The 16,594-nt window shown below is 57.3% G+C and overlaps 3 protein-coding genes across 7 annotated transcripts; 2 read left to right on the top strand and 1 right to left on the bottom strand.

Moving 5' to 3' along the window:
* Nucleotides 1–1,314: 1,314 nt before the first annotated feature.
* Nucleotides 1,315–4,147, top strand: PGP (phosphoglycolate phosphatase). Its single transcript, XM_063100057.1, has 2 exons — nucleotides 1,315–1,962; nucleotides 2,062–4,147. The coding sequence occupies exons 1-2, from the start codon at nucleotides 1,320–1,322 to the stop codon at nucleotides 2,385–2,387; spliced, it is 969 nt and encodes a 322-aa protein (XP_062956127.1). The 5' UTR covers nucleotides 1,315–1,319; the 3' UTR covers nucleotides 2,388–4,147.
* BRICD5 (BRICHOS domain containing 5) lies at nucleotides 3,519–6,511 on the top strand. The gene is made up of 7 exons (XM_063101077.1): nucleotides 3,519–3,575; nucleotides 3,881–4,012; nucleotides 5,260–5,379; nucleotides 5,571–5,726; nucleotides 5,798–5,899; nucleotides 6,148–6,301; nucleotides 6,417–6,511. The coding sequence occupies exons 1-7, from the start codon at nucleotides 3,519–3,521 to the stop codon at nucleotides 6,509–6,511; spliced, it is 816 nt and encodes a 271-aa protein (XP_062957147.1).
* Nucleotides 6,476–11,274, bottom strand: MLST8 (MTOR associated protein, LST8 homolog). Of its 5 annotated transcripts, none has more exons than XM_063099510.1 (10): nucleotides 11,227–11,274; nucleotides 10,494–10,696; nucleotides 10,278–10,329; nucleotides 10,029–10,191; nucleotides 8,855–8,930; nucleotides 8,618–8,770; nucleotides 8,404–8,484; nucleotides 7,606–7,730; nucleotides 7,293–7,456; nucleotides 6,476–7,166 (listed from the first exon to the last, which is right to left on the bottom strand). In XM_063099510.1, the coding sequence occupies exons 2-10, from the start codon at nucleotides 10,620–10,622 to the stop codon at nucleotides 7,048–7,050; spliced, it is 1,062 nt and encodes a 353-aa protein (XP_062955580.1). In that variant the 5' UTR covers nucleotides 10,623–10,696; nucleotides 11,227–11,274; the 3' UTR covers nucleotides 6,476–7,047. The 5 variants fall into 5 exon arrangements, with proteins under 5 accessions (XP_062955580.1, XP_062955582.1, XP_062955581.1 ...); XM_063099512.1 differs by having other exon boundaries at nucleotides 8,897–8,930; XM_063099511.1 differs by having other exon boundaries at nucleotides 10,278–10,326.
* Between the last annotated feature and the right edge of the window lie 5,320 nt (nucleotides 11,275–16,594).

Genomic DNA, 16,594 nt, shown 5'->3' with positions numbered 1-16,594 from the left:
AGGACCCTAAAGGAACTGAGGTCACTGGCTTTGCCTGATGGGTTTGGGAGTGGGTGTTGATCCAGAGAAGACTTCATGGAGAGCTGGGGCCCAAAAGAGGAGCAGGGGGTTGACACACTAGGAGTTGGGGGCTAGATCACCCGGCACAGGCAGATCCTTAGGAAGCTGAGCTCTGCTATTCTAATATCTGGCCCTATTAAAAGTAATATTGATAAACATACACCGACCCTATGACCCCGCAATTCCACTTCCAAGTATATACCCAAGAAAAATGAGGACATGTGTCCACATATGACAGGAACAAGAATTTTCATAGGGGTCTTATTTGCAATAGCTCCAAACTGGAAACAACCCAAATGCTCACAACTGTAGAACAGATAAACGGGGCATATTCTTACAATGGCCCTCATGACGATTAAATAAAAATAAAAATGACAAGCTGAGAAGGATGGATTTCGCAGACATTCTGTTGAGCCAAAGAAGCAAGACCCAGGCGAGGTCATAGCAACAGGCAGACTCAGCCATGACTCTGGTAACAACAGAAAAACGGTTGGGGGCGGGGTGCCCTCTATTGACGGGACAGAGACACGAGGGGACTTTGAGATGTTGAAAATACTCTGTATCTTGATCTCGGTTGTGTTCACATGGGTGTGTAAGAATTGTATGGAGTTGCACATGAAGATTTACGCCCTTTGCTGTATGTTATGCCTCAATAAAAGTTAACACCGAATAACTAACGATGACAACAGCGCCCGTTACTGCGTGTCGTCCTCTTAGACCCTAATCCTGCTGCCTTGCAATGAATTGTGGGTTCGCGTGAACAGGGAAGACGTGTTTGCAAAGGGCTGGAGGTAGGAACACAAGGCCTGCTGGGGAAGGAGGCCCGGCCGGGGCTGGCTCTCGATTCGGGGCTCCGTCACCTAGGATGACCAGTCGCCTCCAATGGGCGGCGGCGCGGCGTCCTGCACCGGCTCCACCGAGCCTCCGCAGCGCTTCCGCAGAAAGCGCTGCACGGCGAGTGCCGTTTGGCGCCCTGCCAGCCAATCCCCGCGGCGCCCCGAGACCGACAGCCAATGACCGCGCGCCGGGCCGCGCCGGTTGGCTCCGAGCGCCCGAGGCAGGCGTGGGCGGGCCGGCGCAGGCGGCGGCCAATGGACCGTGCGCGCGAGGCGCGGCGCCAATGAGCGCGCCGGGGGCGGGGCGAGCGCCGCAGCGGGCGGCTGCGAGGAGCGGCCGGCGGCGGCGGCGGCGGCGGCGGCGGCGGCGGCGGCGGCGGCGGCGGCGGCGGCGGCGGCGGCGGCGGCGGCGGGCGGGCGGCCATGGCGGAGGCGGAGGCTGGCGGCGACGACGACGCCCGCTGCGTGCGGCTGAGCGCCGAGCGGGCCCGGGCGCTGCTGGCCGGCGTGGACACGCTGCTGTTCGACTGCGACGGCGTGCTATGGCGCGGCGAGACGGCCGTGCCCGGCGCGCCTGAGGCGGTGAGCGCGCTGCGGGCCCGCGGCAAGCGCCTGGGCTTTATCACCAACAACAGCAGCAAGACCCGCGCGGCCTACGCCGAGAAGCTGCGGCGCTTGGGCTTCGGCGGCCCGACGGCCCCCGGTGCGGGGCCCGAGGTCTTCGGCACGGCCTACTGCACGGCAGTCTACCTGCGCCAGCGCCTGGCGGGCGCGCCGGCCCCCAAGGCCTACGTGCTGGGCGGCCCGGCGCTGGCCGCCGAGCTGCGGGCCGCGGGCGTCGCCAGCGTGGGCGTGGGGCCCGAGCCGCTGCAGGGTGACGGCCCCGGCGACTGGCTGGACGCGCCGCTCGAGCCCGACGTGCGCGCCGTGGTGGTGGGCTTCGATCCGCACTTCAGCTACATGAAGCTCACCAAGGCCGTGCGCTACCTGCAGCGGCCGGGCTGCCTGCTCGTGGGCACCAATATGGACAACCGGCTGCCGCTCGAGAATGGCCGCTTCACCGCGGGTCCGTGCGCCCCGGGTCGGGCGGCGGGGGCGGGCCGCGGGGTCGGGTCCCTGCCTCTGACCCCCGGGCGCGCTGTCCCACCCCTCTCTCCGCCCGCAGGCACCGGCTGTCTGGTCCGCGCCGTGGAGATGGCCGCCCAGCGCCAGGCCGACATCATCGGGAAGCCCAGCCGCTTCATCTTCGACTGCGTGTCCCGGGAGTACGGCCTCGACCCCGAGCGCACAGTCATGGTGGGAGACCGCCTGGACACGGACATCCTCCTGGGTGCCACCTGCGGCCTGAAGACCGTGCTGACCCTCACCGGGGTCTCCACTCTGGGGGACGTGAGGAGTAACCAGGAAAGCGACTGCGAGGTTAAGAAGAAGATGGTCCCTGACTTCTATGTCGACAGCATAGCAGACCTTTTGCCCGCCCTTCAAGGTTAAAGACCTAGTGTCTTTAATCTCCAGAATAAAAAAACAAAACAAAACAAATTTGAAGATCAGTTACCCAAATTAGTAAGTGGGACTTTAGCATCCGCTCAGCTAGTGGTTTCAGAGAGTGTAATTGGAGTTAAGCAAAGGCGTTAGTTGCTAACCTTGTAAGTAAACGTTTGGGGGGCGATTTTGTTTACAGTTGCTTATGTTTTAAGATGCACTTTTAAGCCTAGAGGGCATTTGGGGGGGGGTCCTGGGCCTGGGATGCTGCCAGCAAGGGCTGGCTCAGCATCTGTCCAGGATTCAGGTAACCTCAGGGCCTGCTGCTGATGGGACTAAGGTGGGTGTAGGGCTGTATGTTGTTTCACTGAAAAATTCATTCAGGGATCAAGCCCCCCTGAAGGGCAGAGGAGGAGAGCGGCTGATTAGGGTGACTTTGGTGAGGAGCTTGTGCATACCACACCAGGGCCTCAGTGGTCGTCAGCGCACAGTCTGCTGCAGCCTCGCAGCTCTCCTGCAGGCTAGGAGCAGGGGGCTGCTCCTGGTGGCATTTCCCTGTCCTTGGGTGTGGCATGCTGCCCTTGCCACTCCCTCTCCGCACTTCCTCCAAAACCACTCTGATGTCTCAATTGAGTGTCTGTTCCGTTTCAGATACCCAGGGCTGCCACTTCTCATACACATTTGCCCAGTTGTGTAAACTCAGCCCAGCTAAACCTCTGGGCTGAGTTTAAACCCAGGTGACTTGGACTGGTGGCGTATTGGTGGCCTAGCCACCAAGAGGGCGTGGATGCCTTCACTGAACTCTGGGCTGCTGTGCAGGGGGGTCAGAGCAGCGTTGGTGCCAAAAGTTATTTTTTTTAAAACTTGTGAACAACTTTGTTAGGTGTTGGAATTGAATCTTAAGTGTTTTGATTAATAGCTGTGCTCTGCGTCATAGGGAAAATCCCACTGAAGAAGTCTCCGTGCCTACAGCTAGCAGCATGGCTAAAGGCATGTGCTGGCCAAGGGAATGCCTGTTGCCCAGGGCACCCTCTGGGAGGTGGAGGAAAGAAGTGTCCCAAGAACAGGAGGTCCTTTACAAAACATCCAGTCTCTTCCTGTCCTCATCTCCTGGTGTGGTGGGGTTCGATGCCAATGGCCATGAAGCCACCCACCTTGGCCCCTGGATTCCCTTGTCAATGGCCAGCAGGGGGATTGGTGAGGTCCACCAGCCAGCCAAGGGTTCCTGGCAGGGGCTCTGGCCTTTTCTGCCTGGTTCCTAAGTCTGCTGACCTTTAACAGGCCAGATAAGCAGACTGTCAGCAGCACTTGCAGGGCAGAGCCTGGGAAGCTGTTCCTTTTGGCCGACTCCTTCCCTGTGCCTGCCCTGCACCCAGTGCTTCTCTCCCAGCCCGGGTCACAGCGCTCCTCTGCTTGTTCACTGAGAGTTCTCAGAGCAATAAAGGGGTCCTGAGCCTCAGCTCCTCTCAGGCCTGGGGTGTCTGGGGTTTGGACTGCTGCAGGCCAACACGAGTGCAGCCGCGCCTGTGAGGTTGGTGGTGCTGACGTTGGCTCTGCGAGGTCGGCTCAAGGTGGGTCTGGAAATTGAGCGGGCCTGTCAGGGCGTTGTCACCCACACCAGGAGCACACAGCAGGTGCGGCAGCCATTGATGCCTCCTTCTCCTGCCGACCCACCGCCCTGGAGCCTGTGTGTACCCCGTCCCCAGCCTGCAAGGGGTCGTTACACTGTGTAAACCCGAATGCACATTAAACTCTCAAATCTGTGCTGACTCATACTGACCCTGGCGTTCCTTGCTCATGCCTTGAGACACGGCTGTCTAGCCGCGGTGGGGGCGGGGTGGGATTCCAATTCCAGAGCTAGAACCTGACCACACAGCCACACCCCATTTCAGGCCTGTTACAGGGGAACAGGTTCTGAAGAATTAGGAAAAGCAAGACACAAAACCAGAGTAGAAAAGGACAGTGCAGCATAGCTGGCATGAGCATTCCTGCGCTGGCTGCATGCGGCAGGTACTGGAGATGCAAACCAGGAGCCAGGGCAGCAAGCAGAGCTGAGTTAAGAAGCCATGCCAGGCAGACACCAGCACTGACCTGACCGTCCTGGGGCATGTGGGATGCTCCTGTCAGCTGCCTGCCCATGGCCCAGCCTCCTGGAACCCACCTGGTCTCAGGCATGTGCCCTGCAGGATGCCCATCCTGTGTTGGAGGTGCTGGGTAGCACAATCCCACACCAGTCATTCATCAAACAGGCATTTATTGGCAGCTCACTGAGAACTAGACCCCGTGCCAGCTCTCAGAGTGTACAGATAACCCAAGAGACTAAAAACAGACCCCTTTAGGAAAAATTTAATCTGCCCCAACTAGACATAGAGTCCTGCTGACCAGGCCTGGGCTGCCCTCCATGTTGGGCAACTAGGGCTCCATCCTGTCCTCCCAGCCCTTGTGCTGTCCAGTCTGCACAGGCCAGGTGTCTGGAGAGCCAGGTCTGGTAACAGGCACCCCACCAGGTGGCAGGGAGGGGACTGTTCTGGCTCTGACCTGGATATGAGACATTGAGCTGAGAAGGAGGCAGTGGGGTCAGGAGGGGAGGGGTACAGCAGCTTCCCTGGCAGACTCCTCCAAGGGGCTGCAGACAATTGGTGCATTGTCAGCAGGGGCTGCAGCATGGAGCAAGGGAGCTGCCACGCTGAGGCTGAGAGCCCTGGGACCAGGCGTGCTGGGGTGAGTGCCTCCAACCACCCCACGGACAAAGAGCCAGGGATGCCTGGGCAGAGACCAGGAGTGCCCACCACCCATCCCACCTCAGCCCCCACCTCCCCTAAGCAAACCTGCTTCCTGGTCTCTAACCCCAAGGACCCCACTGACCCCAGCATTCCCCCAGGTGAAGACCAAGCCCTACCATGGCAGCTGGAGAGCCGCAGGCCTGCTGCTGCTGCTGGCACTGGCCACTGCAGGGGCCGTGGCTGGGGGGCTTCTTGGCTTTGCTCACAGCCCTCCGAAGGTGAGCCCCTCCTCAGGACCAGGGACGTGGACAGTGGGAAGGGGAAGGGAGGCCGGGGCCAGGAGCAGATGGCCAGAGGACTGGAGGGGTGGAAGGACCCACTCAGGTGATGTCAGAAATCCTACAGCCCAGGGATGGGGGTGTGTTGGGGTGGCCCCAGCCTGCCCAGCTGAACAACTACCCACTCTCAGCCACTGCTGCAGATGTTCCAGCTGACTCTCCCGAGCCCCCGGGTGCTCAGGTCCAACCAAACCACCCTGGTGGATGCGGCCCAGAACACAGCAACCATCATGGTGACTCCACTGCAAAGCAACCGCAGCTGGGTGGTGCTGTTCGACGGGCAAAGTGTGAGTGACCAGGGAGAGGGTCACCACTGTGGGTGCTGGGGTGGCCCTGCCTCACGCACCTGCCTCCCCAGGGCTGCATCTGTTACCGCCCTGCGGAGCACCAGGCCTGCTTCCTCCGCCTGATGGAGGCCCAGGATTGGGACATGCTGCAGCTGCTGGTGAACACCTCGAGGGTGAGCAGCCTGCTCAGCTCGGTCCCTGGGCCTGGGCTACACACAGGACACTGAGTCTGGCCCCAGGCCCAGGGCAGGCTGGGGCTCTGGTTTCAGGGGAACAGAAAGCTCTATCTTCCCCTAGCTGAGGCTGCTGACAAGAGCTGCAGCTGGGGCCATCAAGGTGGGGGCAGGGACGCATGGGCTCTGCCCAGCCGGGGAAGCAGAAATGCCCCCACCCCATGGCCCCACCAGAGCCTTCTCTACAGGCCCAAGGGGCTCAAAGCCCCAGCCAAGACACCCACTATGCCCAGGAGCTCCTGGCAGTGCTTGGGAGCCACGCGGTGGACCCTGCCCAGGTCGGGGTTTCTGTGCAGCACCTTTGTGCCAAGACCCCCATCTACTGGGCCCGCCGATCAGAGGGTGAGTTGGGGGAGGCTTTGTGGAGGGGCCTGTGGCTCCCGCTGGGCAGTCTGAGGAGCTACAGGGGAAAGAGGGGGGAGTCCTTTGGGAATTCATGGAGCCCCCTCTCACCCAGGACCCCGGAGGCAGCGGTTGATCTATCTCTGCATTGACATCTGCTTCCCGAGCAACATCTGTGTGTCAGTCTGCTTTTATTACCTCCCAGACTAAGCCCTCTGGCCTGGCTCAGCCCGGCCTGGGTCCCCACAGGCCCACCCTGTCCCCAGGTTGCCAGCACCCTGGAGGGCAGCTGCAGCAGGAACTAATAAACCCTTCCACCTAGCAGTCCAGCGTGCTTTGTGGCCTCAGGGCCTGAAATGGGCGGGGGGCAGGGCAGAGTACCGGCATGGGGGTGGGCACCAGCCTCAACTCCCTCTCCAGACCCTGGGGGTCCCAGCTTCTTGAAGGGAGCGCAGGCTATCCCAGCCAAGTGAAATGCAGCCTGGCTTGGGCAGGCCTCCTGTGCCCTGTCACATCCAGACACACAACCAGGGCCAAGGGAGCCCCAGGCGGGCCAGCCTGGCAAGTCTAGGCTGGCCGAGGGGGGCCAGGGTAGTCCAGGCAGGGCCAGCTCATCTGGGCTGGTAGAGGCTAGCCCATGGGGTTTCACTCGGACCTGGGGGCTGTACAAATACATTCAACTGGTGCCACCTGCACCGGGCAGTCCCAAATGCCTGACGGCTGCTTGCAATCCCTAGGGGCACAGGCTAGCCCAGCACGCTGTCATTGAAGGCCAAGCAGACAACAGCTTTCTGGTGGCCGCCATACTCCCTTTTGATCTCTCCAGTCTCCACACACCAGAGCCGGGCCAGGTTGTCCGAGGAAGCTGTGGGAGGGAGGGATTGGGCAGCACCTCAGGGTGCAGGCCCAGGCCAGGCAGGTTGGCCCGCAGCACAGGAGACACAGCAGCCTCGACCGGCAGGAGTAGGAGAGGCAAGCGGGCAGGGCTCACCGGTGACGATGTACTGGGAGTCCCCTGAGAAGGCGCAGCCCCACATCCAGCCACGGGACGACTCCCCAGGGTTGCTGCTCCTGATGCTGAGCTCCGTCATCAGGGAGAAGTTGGACGTCCTCCAGATCTTACACGTCTGGTCGGCCGAGCAGGTAGCGAGGAGCCTGGGGGGGAGGGGGGAGGGTGCATGGGGGATGTCATACAGCAGCCACTCCCACCCTGCACCCTCCTGCCATGCACCAGCTGGGCCCCGACCCGTCAAGCCCCCAGCCCCAGACAGGTCCCCTCCTGGGCCACCAGGCCCTGCACTCACGTGGAATCGGGGCTGAAGCGGCACTGCAGGGCATAGCGTGTGTGGGCAGGGATCTTGGTCTTGGGGATAAGCTGTGTCACCTCGTCGCCAATGCCCCCCGTCAGATTCCAGACATAGCAGTTTCCCTACAGGGTAGCAGGGCAGTCACAGGAAGCTCAGAGCCTCCAGTCTAAGACATGGGGAAGGGCAACCTGAGGCTGGACCTGGATACCGGGGCCCCAACACCGGAGGCCAGCTGTGCACAGGGACCTGGGAGCCAGGGGTGAGCTGGTGGGTACCTTTGGTCCTGCCTGTAGGTGGCAACTGGGAGGCCTGGCCCCAACCACGGGCCACACCCGGCCAGCAGAGAGCAGGGGCCACGCCTGGCTAGGGACTCACATGTGCCTTCCTGGAGGATGCCACAGGCCAACAGGAACGTGAAGAACACAACGGGAGAAGGGCACCCAGAATGAGGGAATGGTACAGGCAAAGAGGGACATGTTGTGCACTAGTACTGAAGCCAAGTTAAAGACAGAGAATGTGGGTGGTGTGGAGAGCAAGAGCCAGCTACCACGTCCTTCAGGCCATGGTCGGGGCCCAGGAGCATCGCGGGGTCTCCTCAGGGTCAATGCAATCTGCCCAGTAATGCTAAAGAACACTTCTGGTGGCTGAGGGAGAAGGGATCAGAGGACTGGGGACGTCAGAGCGGGGAAGGGAGGCCACAGAGAGACTGCATCAGCTGTCAGGAGATCAGCTGACAGGGAGAAAAGAAGGAAGTAGACAGACTTGACAGAGGCTCTGGAGACTGAAGTAACCAACCTGTTGGGTGGGCTGTGGCAGGTAACGAGAGGTGGCATCAGGAGTGACACCAACTTTCTGGCTTTGGTGGCTGGGTAGGGGCTGGAGCCCAGGAGCGGGAGGCAAGGTTGTGGGGGAAGAGGAAGAGCCTGAGAAACACCCTGAAACAAGCGGTCTGCAGGGGGTAAGGGCTGGGTCCCAGCTGCCCCACCTCTGCACCGCACCCAGGACTCACAGTGCTATTGACTGCCGCCATGTAGCTGGCGTCGGGGTCGATGTGGGCAGATGTGATGGAGACCTCGGGCTCGGGGATCAGCTGCTCGTTGTGGTCTGTTTTCAAGTCCCAGATGTGGATAGCACCGCTCTGGTCACCCACAATGAGCTCTGCCTGCAGTCCAGGGGAGGTGAGGCAGGGCAGGACCCCCGACCTCCAAAGCCCCCAAGGTGCCCCCCCACCAAGAGTACCCCTCACCTGGTTGGGGTGCAGGCACACACAGTTAATGGGGGCATTCACCTGGAAGATCCGCTGACACTGCAGGTTCCGGGACCTGCGGGGTGGGGACACACACACTCTGTAGTGGATGATGCTGGTGTCCTACTCAGAAGCCTTCTCCCTGGCCAACTCATCCTTGTCCCTCTGCTGATGGGAGCTGCCTCCTAGGAAATACTTATGAGGTTCGGCCTTCCCCTCCAGGGGGCAGCCTGAAGCCAGCAACTGACTTTGGGGGAATAGAAGGCCGGCCACTGGCCTCAAGGCAGGACCAGCTCTTTGGTTTTTTCTTTTAAAGATGACCAGTAAGGGGATCTTTACTCTTGGCTTGGTGTTGTCAGCACCACACTCAGCCAGTGAGCGAACCAGCCATCCCTATACAGGATCCGAACCCGTGGCCTTGGTGTTATCAGCACCGCACTCTCCCGAGTGAGCCAAGGGCCAGGCCTAGGACCAGCTCTTTGATGGAATACACTCTATCCTCCTGTCCTCAGGTCCCTGAATACATCAAACACCCAAAGCACCCCATCTCAGCCTCTGCTTGGAGAGAGCCTGACTTATGACGGTCTCCCAGCCTGGCCCACCCTCCACCCCCAGGCAGCAGGCCTGTGAGATTGTGAGCATAGCCTACTCCATCTTGAAGCCCTCACCACTTGCTATGTCTTTTGTGTGAACCTTGCCCACAAGTTATACAATAACCAGGGGAAAGGTAGTTAGAACAATAGGTAGGAACAGCTTGCTGACTACCAAGAGGGAACTTAATGATTAAGAACTGGAGTGGCAACAGCCCATCAGGCCATCTACATCACAAGACCACCATAGTTAGTAATCCTTGTCATAAGACATCTGGAGTTAGTGACGTTAGCTTGTTTCTTGATGTTAGTAAGTGCCTTTTGGTTTCTTCTACTGCTTTGTGTGAACTGCCTATATAAACTTGGGCTTACCAAGAGGTGGTGTAGAGAAACCTTGCCTAAGCCTCGGGGTCGCCTGCCCAATCCATCATCCTATATGTAAATTACCCTTTAGTAAAATTCTTTGCTTTACTACATGGAATTGCCTGCTTCATTTTGGGTCTCAAGATAACCTCCTCAGTTTGGTGGACATTTTGACAGTGGTCCACCTTCAGCCCAGGCTCTTCCTTCCCAGCACCTCACACCTGAGGTCCCAGATCCTGGCTGTGCAGTCCTCTCCGCCAGTGTACATCCAGCGGCCGTCCTCATGGAAGCCCACAGAGGCAATATTCTTGTTGACTCCGTCATAGCTGATGATGGGGTTGGGGTTATTGGAGTTGAGATCATACATACGGATGTGCTGGTAACCTAGGGACACAGACTGAACTGAAGCTTGGCTGTGCCCGGGTCAACCTACCAGAGGTCAGGGGCTAGAGGTCAAGGATCAGAGGTACCTGCAGCAGCAATCATGCTGCGGTCTGGTGTGATCTCCAGTGCATTCACCTGCTGGGTCTGTTAAGGAGGATGACGGGAAGGAAGCCCTGGGACCCTCGAGGCCTCCCCCTTCTGGCTTGAGCTGCTGCATCCTCATCCGAGGCCTTTGCACAGGCTGTCATCCCACCCGGACTCCGGCCCAGCACCACCCTGCCCGCCGCTCAGGTGGAGGATACAGAGTCCTGGTGCTGCACCGTGCGGGTACAGATCCCGCTGTGGGCCTGCCAGAACCGCACAGTGTGGTCATAGCCTGCAGTGGCCAAGATGACCGGGTCACTGCCCACCGTGCCTGGGGAGGTGTTCATGGTGTGGCTGCTGGGAAGACTGAGGTGTGCACAGGGCCCAAGATCTGAACGGCAGGGATCAAAGGCCAGAGAATCTGGAGAGGAGACAGATGTGATGTATTTAGGGGGTCCCCTCTATGTACTAAGGATATTACAGGTCCACTTGGTGCTAATGCTAAGACAGATATCATCATTCCCATTTTAGAGATGGGGAAACTGAGGCTCAGATAGGTGCAGGGACTCGCGTGACAACCGACGAGGGGCAGCTCCCCGGCTTCGCGGCGCGTGCTCGGTGCCCCGCCCCCCGTACCCGGCGTGGACACCAGGCCGGCGCGGCCGGTAGAAGGCAGTCATACCCGGGACGCAACTCTGCCGCAGGGGCGGGCCGCGCATGCGCACAGCGGCGGGCGGGCCGCGGGGGACCACGATCGCCGCGGCTGCGCATGCGTGGCAGGCCGGCGGCTGGCCCTGATGGGCAGGGGCGCCGCCCGGCTGTACCCGCAACCTCCCCTGCGCGTTGCTGAACGCCCTGCCCCCGTCCTGCTAGCCAGCACCCCCCGGCTGCGCTCCCCCAGCCACCCAGCAGCCATTTCCCCGCCCTCGTCCCGCGGCCTCCGTGCCTTACTTGCGGATCCGCACTCCGCCGTGGCCGAGGACGGCGAGGGGAGCCGGAGCGAGTCGATAGAGGCCGAGGCCGAGCGTAGAGTTATCGATGGGTCTTTAGGGCGAGACCATGAGGCGGGCGTGGGGTGGGTGGGACGAGACCAAAGTTCTGGGACGGGGGGTTGCTCACACCGGGAAGAACCAGCAGCGGCCCCAGCCTTCTCCCCCCTCGGTCCCCCTCCGCCTGACAGTGCTGCCCATTCTCCAGGCTTGGGCCCCAGGCGGGCTCATGCTGGCCTCGTGCCCTCTCCCTACCCCCTACTCCACCAGGCCAGGCTAGCATTGCCAGGTAAATTACAGGACTTAAATTTCAGATAAACAAGGTATAATTTTTTTATTTTTGATTTTTTTAGTATAAACATATCCCAAACATTGCATGGAATATACTGATACTAAAAAGTATTACTCGTTTACCTGAAATTCAAATTTAACTGGACATCCTTTTATTTGCTAGGCTAGGGAACCCTTGTCTAGGCCCTTTCAAACCTGTCCAGCCCCAGCCTGACCTTGTGGTACCCCACTCAGCCCAGGGACCCTTCCAAGACCTCACACACTTATGCCTCCTTTTCTATGCCAGCCTCCACACTCCACGCAGGTGGCCTCATCTTTGAGACAGGCTCTCCCATGGTTTCTTCCCACCACACTTGGAAACATGGCTACACCCCCTTCCTTCCTCTGGCCACAGAGAGGGTGTATCTGGCCCCTTGACCAAGGCCAAGTCCCCCACCCATCCACCCAGGCCCTGGGTCCCAAAAGTCCTCCCTCCTATACCCTCCCCACCTCTTCCACCTACCCCTTGATCTTTAAACACCATAAAACAATCCCAAACGCTCTCCTTAGGGCTCTCTCTTCTTCAAAGAGCCATCCTCCCTGGCTTGCTAGCTCCACTTCCTCACCTCCCATTCATTCCTCAACCCAGTTCAATCCACCTTTTACCCCCAGCTCTCCAAAGAAAATTCGTCAAGGTCACTGGAAGTCTCAGCCAAATCCAGTGGATACTTTTCATCCCACAGCTTGACACGTCTGCGCCAAGGTCGACAGAACCGCACCTGAAAACTCCCAACCGCTCGCTTTTTGCCGGGCACTCAATCTCTCTCTGCCTTCCCCCAAAGATGGGTACCCCCCAGAGTTCTCTCTCTGCACACTGCACTATCCCCAGGGGTTTGCAGCCACTGTGGCTTCCAATACCATTCCCTGCTGGGGGCCTCTTCTCATCTCCAGCTCAGATGGTTCTGGGGCCTCAGCCCCGGAAGCACACCCAGCTCCCTGTTGGACACTGTCCCTCAAATGCCCCGCAGACACCACCACCTTCCATGGCCAAGACAATTCATCATTGACTGCTTCCCCTTCTGTGTGCAATGCCAACTCATGTATCACAGATAGGCGTGCTCCAGCCACACCCTCCTCCCTCACCATTCCCTTCCGCCACCGATTTTACCTCTGAACTCCCTCCCTGTCCTCTTGTTTCCACTGCCCCGGCTCTAGCCCCCGGCCCCACCCCCCTGTAACAGCCACTTCTGCCCACTTTGTCACACCCACTTCTGCCCCCTCCAGACCGTCTTCTCCATTGCACAGTGGTCTTTTAAAAACCTAGGTTAGCAGGCCAGCCCATGGCTCACTCGGTAGAGTGCGGTGCTGATAACACCAAGGCCACGGGTTCGTATCCTATATAGGGATGGCCAGTTCGCTCACTGGCTGAGCGTGGTGCTGACAACACCAAGCCAAGGGTTGAGATCCCCTTACCGGTCATCTTTAAAAAAAAAAAAAAAAAAAACCTAGGTTAGCTTTCACAGGTCCCCCATCACCCTCCAGACTTCTGGGCCTTGCCCCTGCCAACCGACCAGGGGCTTCCTCCCTCTGGCCTCTGCACAAGTCATGTGTCCCGGCCAGAGTAGAGGACAATTTCTGACTTTACCACACCCTCTTTTTTGAACCCTTGCCCTTGCCTAGAATGCTTATCCCTCTACCCCTTTACCTGCTGAACTGCTTTTCAGCACCTTTAATATCATTTTAAGAAATTATTCTGTGTGGGGCTTTGTGCTGGGTGTTTTTGTTTTAACTGAGGTGAAATTCACATAACATAAAATTAGTCATTTAAAAGTGAACAATTCAGTGGCACTTAGTACTCTGACAGTGTCGTGCAACCTCCACCTCTAGCTCCAAAACATCTTCATCAACCCGAAAGGAAACCTGTACCCATTAAGCAACACTTCCCATCTTCCCTTCCCTGTCCCAGCCCCTGGAAGTCACTAAGTTACTTTCTGTCTCTATGGATTTGCCTATTTTGGACACTTCATACGTGAGGGTACTTCAAAAAGTTCGTGGAAAAATAGAATTGAATGCAAAAAATAATTTAACAAAAAATAATTTAAAATAACAGTGTAACAAAAATGCAAATAAACAATACAGTATAATGGCTATTTACATATCATTTACATTATATTAGGCAAAAGCAATCCATAGATGACAAAGTGTAAGGGGGGATGTGCATAGGTTATCAGCACCACACTCTCCCAAGTGAGCCACGGGCCAGCCCCATGATGTGCATAGGTTATATGCAAACACTACATCATCTTTCTTTTTTCTTTTTTGGAGCTAACTGGTATGGGGATCAACCCCTGGACCTTGGTGTTATCATCATCACGCTCTTGAGCATTCTCAGATTTTTGTTATCCCAGTGGGATCCTGGAGCCAGTCCCCCAAGGATACCAAGAAACTACTGTAAATTAAATCATACAATATGTGGTCCTTGCATCTGGCTGTTTTCACTGAGCATAGTGTTTTCGAGTTCTAACCTCATTGTAGTACATATAAGTACTACATGGCTCTTCAGTTCCTTTTTTTGGCTGAATAATATTCCATTGTATGGATAGACCACATTTTATTTATCCATTCATCTGTTGATAGAAATTTGGGTTGTTTCCTCCATTTTGACTACTGTGAATAATGCTGCTAACAGACATTCATGTACAGGTATTTGTGAGTGCGTGTTTTCGTTTCTCTTGGGATTGGAATTGCTGGGCCATATGGTAACTCTATGTTCAACTTTTTGAGGAACTGCTGAACCATGATGCACAAGTCTTCAAATGGCTCAGCTAAGGAGTAGCCACGCCATTTTCAAGAGGAGAGGACTAAGGTTCCAATGTGTAGAATCACATGTCAAGGGGCACATGGCTGGCACATGATACAATCCAGGTTTGGTCTGGCCCTAGGCCAGGCCCCATCCTGCTGGGCCTGACTATGCCCTGATCTCATCACCCCTTCTGCTGAGGCGATGACTCCGTGGGCAGCCTCTGCTCCCCGTATGTCCTCCTCCTCTTCCTCTCGAAGTAGATAGGAGCTCCCTAAAGGCAGGCTGCGCACCAGGCTCAGAGGCGGCTTTGGGGAGTGGCAGATGAATATGTGGCCTGGGACGGCTGGGAGAGGAAAAGTCTTTCAAACTCCAGCACTTGAAGGACGTCTGGAGCTGTATAAGCCCGTGCGGGAGCCTAAGAGCAGGAGAGAAGGGAGGGGCTGAGGAAAGGCTCAGCCAGATGTGCATGGGGTCCCAATGAGCTGTTTGTCTTTGCTGTGGGGCCTCTTGGGGGAGCATGAGGGCTGAGGGTAGGGGAACAGCTCTCCAAAGGCTGCAGATGTCCCGAGCCTGGGGGGTAGCTGACAAACCAGGCAAGGCCCCTGCCCAGCCCGAGCACCTCCAGCATCTCTGCTGGTCGGACAGATAGACAGGTACACACGGCTGATCCTCTGTGATGTACCAGGCACCAGCTAAGTGCTCTACAGAGGCGGCCACCACGAGAATGACAGAAACCAAGGCAGCTAGCATACACCACGTACTTCCTGCCGCCCATGGGGAGGGCATGATCACCATCCTCACTTTACGCATGAAGGGTCAGGCAAAAGGCTTTGGGGGGCTGGGCGGGGCACTGGGGAGCACCTGAGCAGGCGCACAGCCAGTGGGCAGGGACAGGGGCTGTGGGCTGGCTGGTGGCTGCCGTGCATCTGGGAAGCAGGCCAGTCCCAGCTGCAGAGAAGCTGCCGCCAGCTCCACTCCAGGATGAGCCTCAGCAATTCTGCTGGCTCAGCAGCCCCTCCTCCCAGGATCATCCTCGGAGGCCTGACTTCCTGGAGGGCTGCCCAAGTCCCACGCCTCTGCATCACATGTGCCTGCCATGTCTTCCTCATCCCCAGGCTGGGGACCCCAGGCAGATGCATATCTCTGTCTTCATGTGGACCCTCCCATCAGCCCTGGGCTAGGGGCAGAGGTGCTGGCCCATTTTACAGATGAGGGAGCTGAGCATCAGGAACTTGTCCAAGGTCACTGGGTGGCAGTATTGGATCTGGGGCTTCTCTCACCCCTCATCTAGCAGGGGAAGGCTCTGGCCCTCCTCTGCCACACTCCACCCTATGTGATAAGAATCTCTGGGTCCATGAGCAGGAGCCCCTTCTACACGACACTCTGAGTACATATCTAGGAACCCAGAATTCCCTACCCAAATGGCCCCAAGTAACTCCTAGAATCTGTACAGCCCTCTTTCTGGGTCTGCCCTCCTGAAAGTGGACAACACAGTGGGTCTGAGGAGTGACTAAGGGGTGCCTGTTTGCAGGATGGTGGATGGTGCTAGAGCTGGGCAGAGAACAGGAGTCGGGCAGCTGCAGGCAGGGGCCAGTTCATTACCAAAGGAATCCAGGAATTCTAAATTTGAACTTGGCTTTTCAGGTCATGCTGAAGGTTTGTCTGTCAAGGTAGGAGGATAGAACATATTTTATTTAACAGGTTATTAGCGTGATTTATGATGTCTAAATATTCAAACATTTGGTGTGTGGGCCTCTGTTTGTATTCCTGCCCCAGGCCCTGCAAATATCAGGCACAGGCCAGGGTGGTTTACTTTAACAAGCCTGAAACATAAAAATAGTATCGATGATGATAGCTATCTTCTTACTTTTACTTTTTTGTAGCACTTCCTGTGTACTAGTGACACTGCTAGTCACTGTAGTTACAAAGATGAATAAAATACAGTTGCTCCCCAGGCGCCCAGGCGAAGAACCCAGCAATGACACAAAATCCACAGCAGCTGTTTGTTGATCAACCTGACAGGAGGTATCACACTTATTCCTGGTTTACAAAGGAGAAATAGAGATTCAGAATGACAAAGTGACAAGCTCAGGGTCACAAAACCAATAAGAGGATGAACTGGGACAAGTCCAGAGACCCACATGAGTTCAAAGCCCAGATTCATGACTTCAAGACTCTGGGACCTGAGGGGAGTCACTTAACTTCTCTGAGCCTCAGTTTCTTCATTGGTAAAATGGGGACAAGCAGTCATCTATAA

The sequence above is a fragment of the Cynocephalus volans genome, chromosome 6 (genome assembly GCF_027409185.1).
Source record: "Cynocephalus volans isolate mCynVol1 chromosome 6, mCynVol1.pri, whole genome shotgun sequence".
Lineage (NCBI taxonomy): Eukaryota > Metazoa > Chordata > Mammalia > Dermoptera > Cynocephalidae > Cynocephalus > Cynocephalus volans.
The sequence above is the reverse complement of the archived record's forward strand: the minus strand, read 5'-3'. Positions and strand labels throughout refer to the sequence as shown.

Excerpts from the sequence above, each read along its gene's own strand:
- MLST8 (XM_063099510.1), bottom strand. The coding sequence starts at position 10,622 with ATGAACACCTCCCCAGGCACGGTGGGCAGTGACCCGGTCATCTTGGCC. Across the intron at positions 10,330-10,493 it reads CGGTGCAGCACCAGGACTCT|CAGGTGAATGCACTGGAGAT; the intron begins GTATCCTCCACC and ends TAACAGACCCAG. Across the intron at positions 8,771-8,854 it reads TGTGCCTGCACCCCAACCAG|GCAGAGCTCATTGTGGGTGA; the intron begins GTGAGGGGTACT and ends CCTGGACTGCAG.
- PGP (XM_063100057.1), top strand. The coding sequence starts at position 1,320 with ATGGCGGAGGCGGAGGCTGGCGGCGACGACGACGCCCGCTGCGTGCGG. Across the intron at positions 1,963-2,061 it reads GAATGGCCGCTTCACCGCGG|GCACCGGCTGTCTGGTCCGC; the intron begins GTCCGTGCGCCC and ends CTCCGCCCGCAG.
- BRICD5 (XM_063101077.1), top strand. The coding sequence starts at position 3,519 with ATGAAGCCACCCACCTTGGCCCCTGGATTCCCTTGTCAATGGCCAGCA. Across the intron at positions 4,013-5,259 it reads ACACCAGGAGCACACAGCAG|GTGAAGACCAAGCCCTACCA; the intron begins GTGCGGCAGCCA and ends GCATTCCCCCAG. Across the intron at positions 5,380-5,570 it reads TTGCTCACAGCCCTCCGAAG|CCACTGCTGCAGATGTTCCA; the intron begins GTGAGCCCCTCC and ends ACCCACTCTCAG.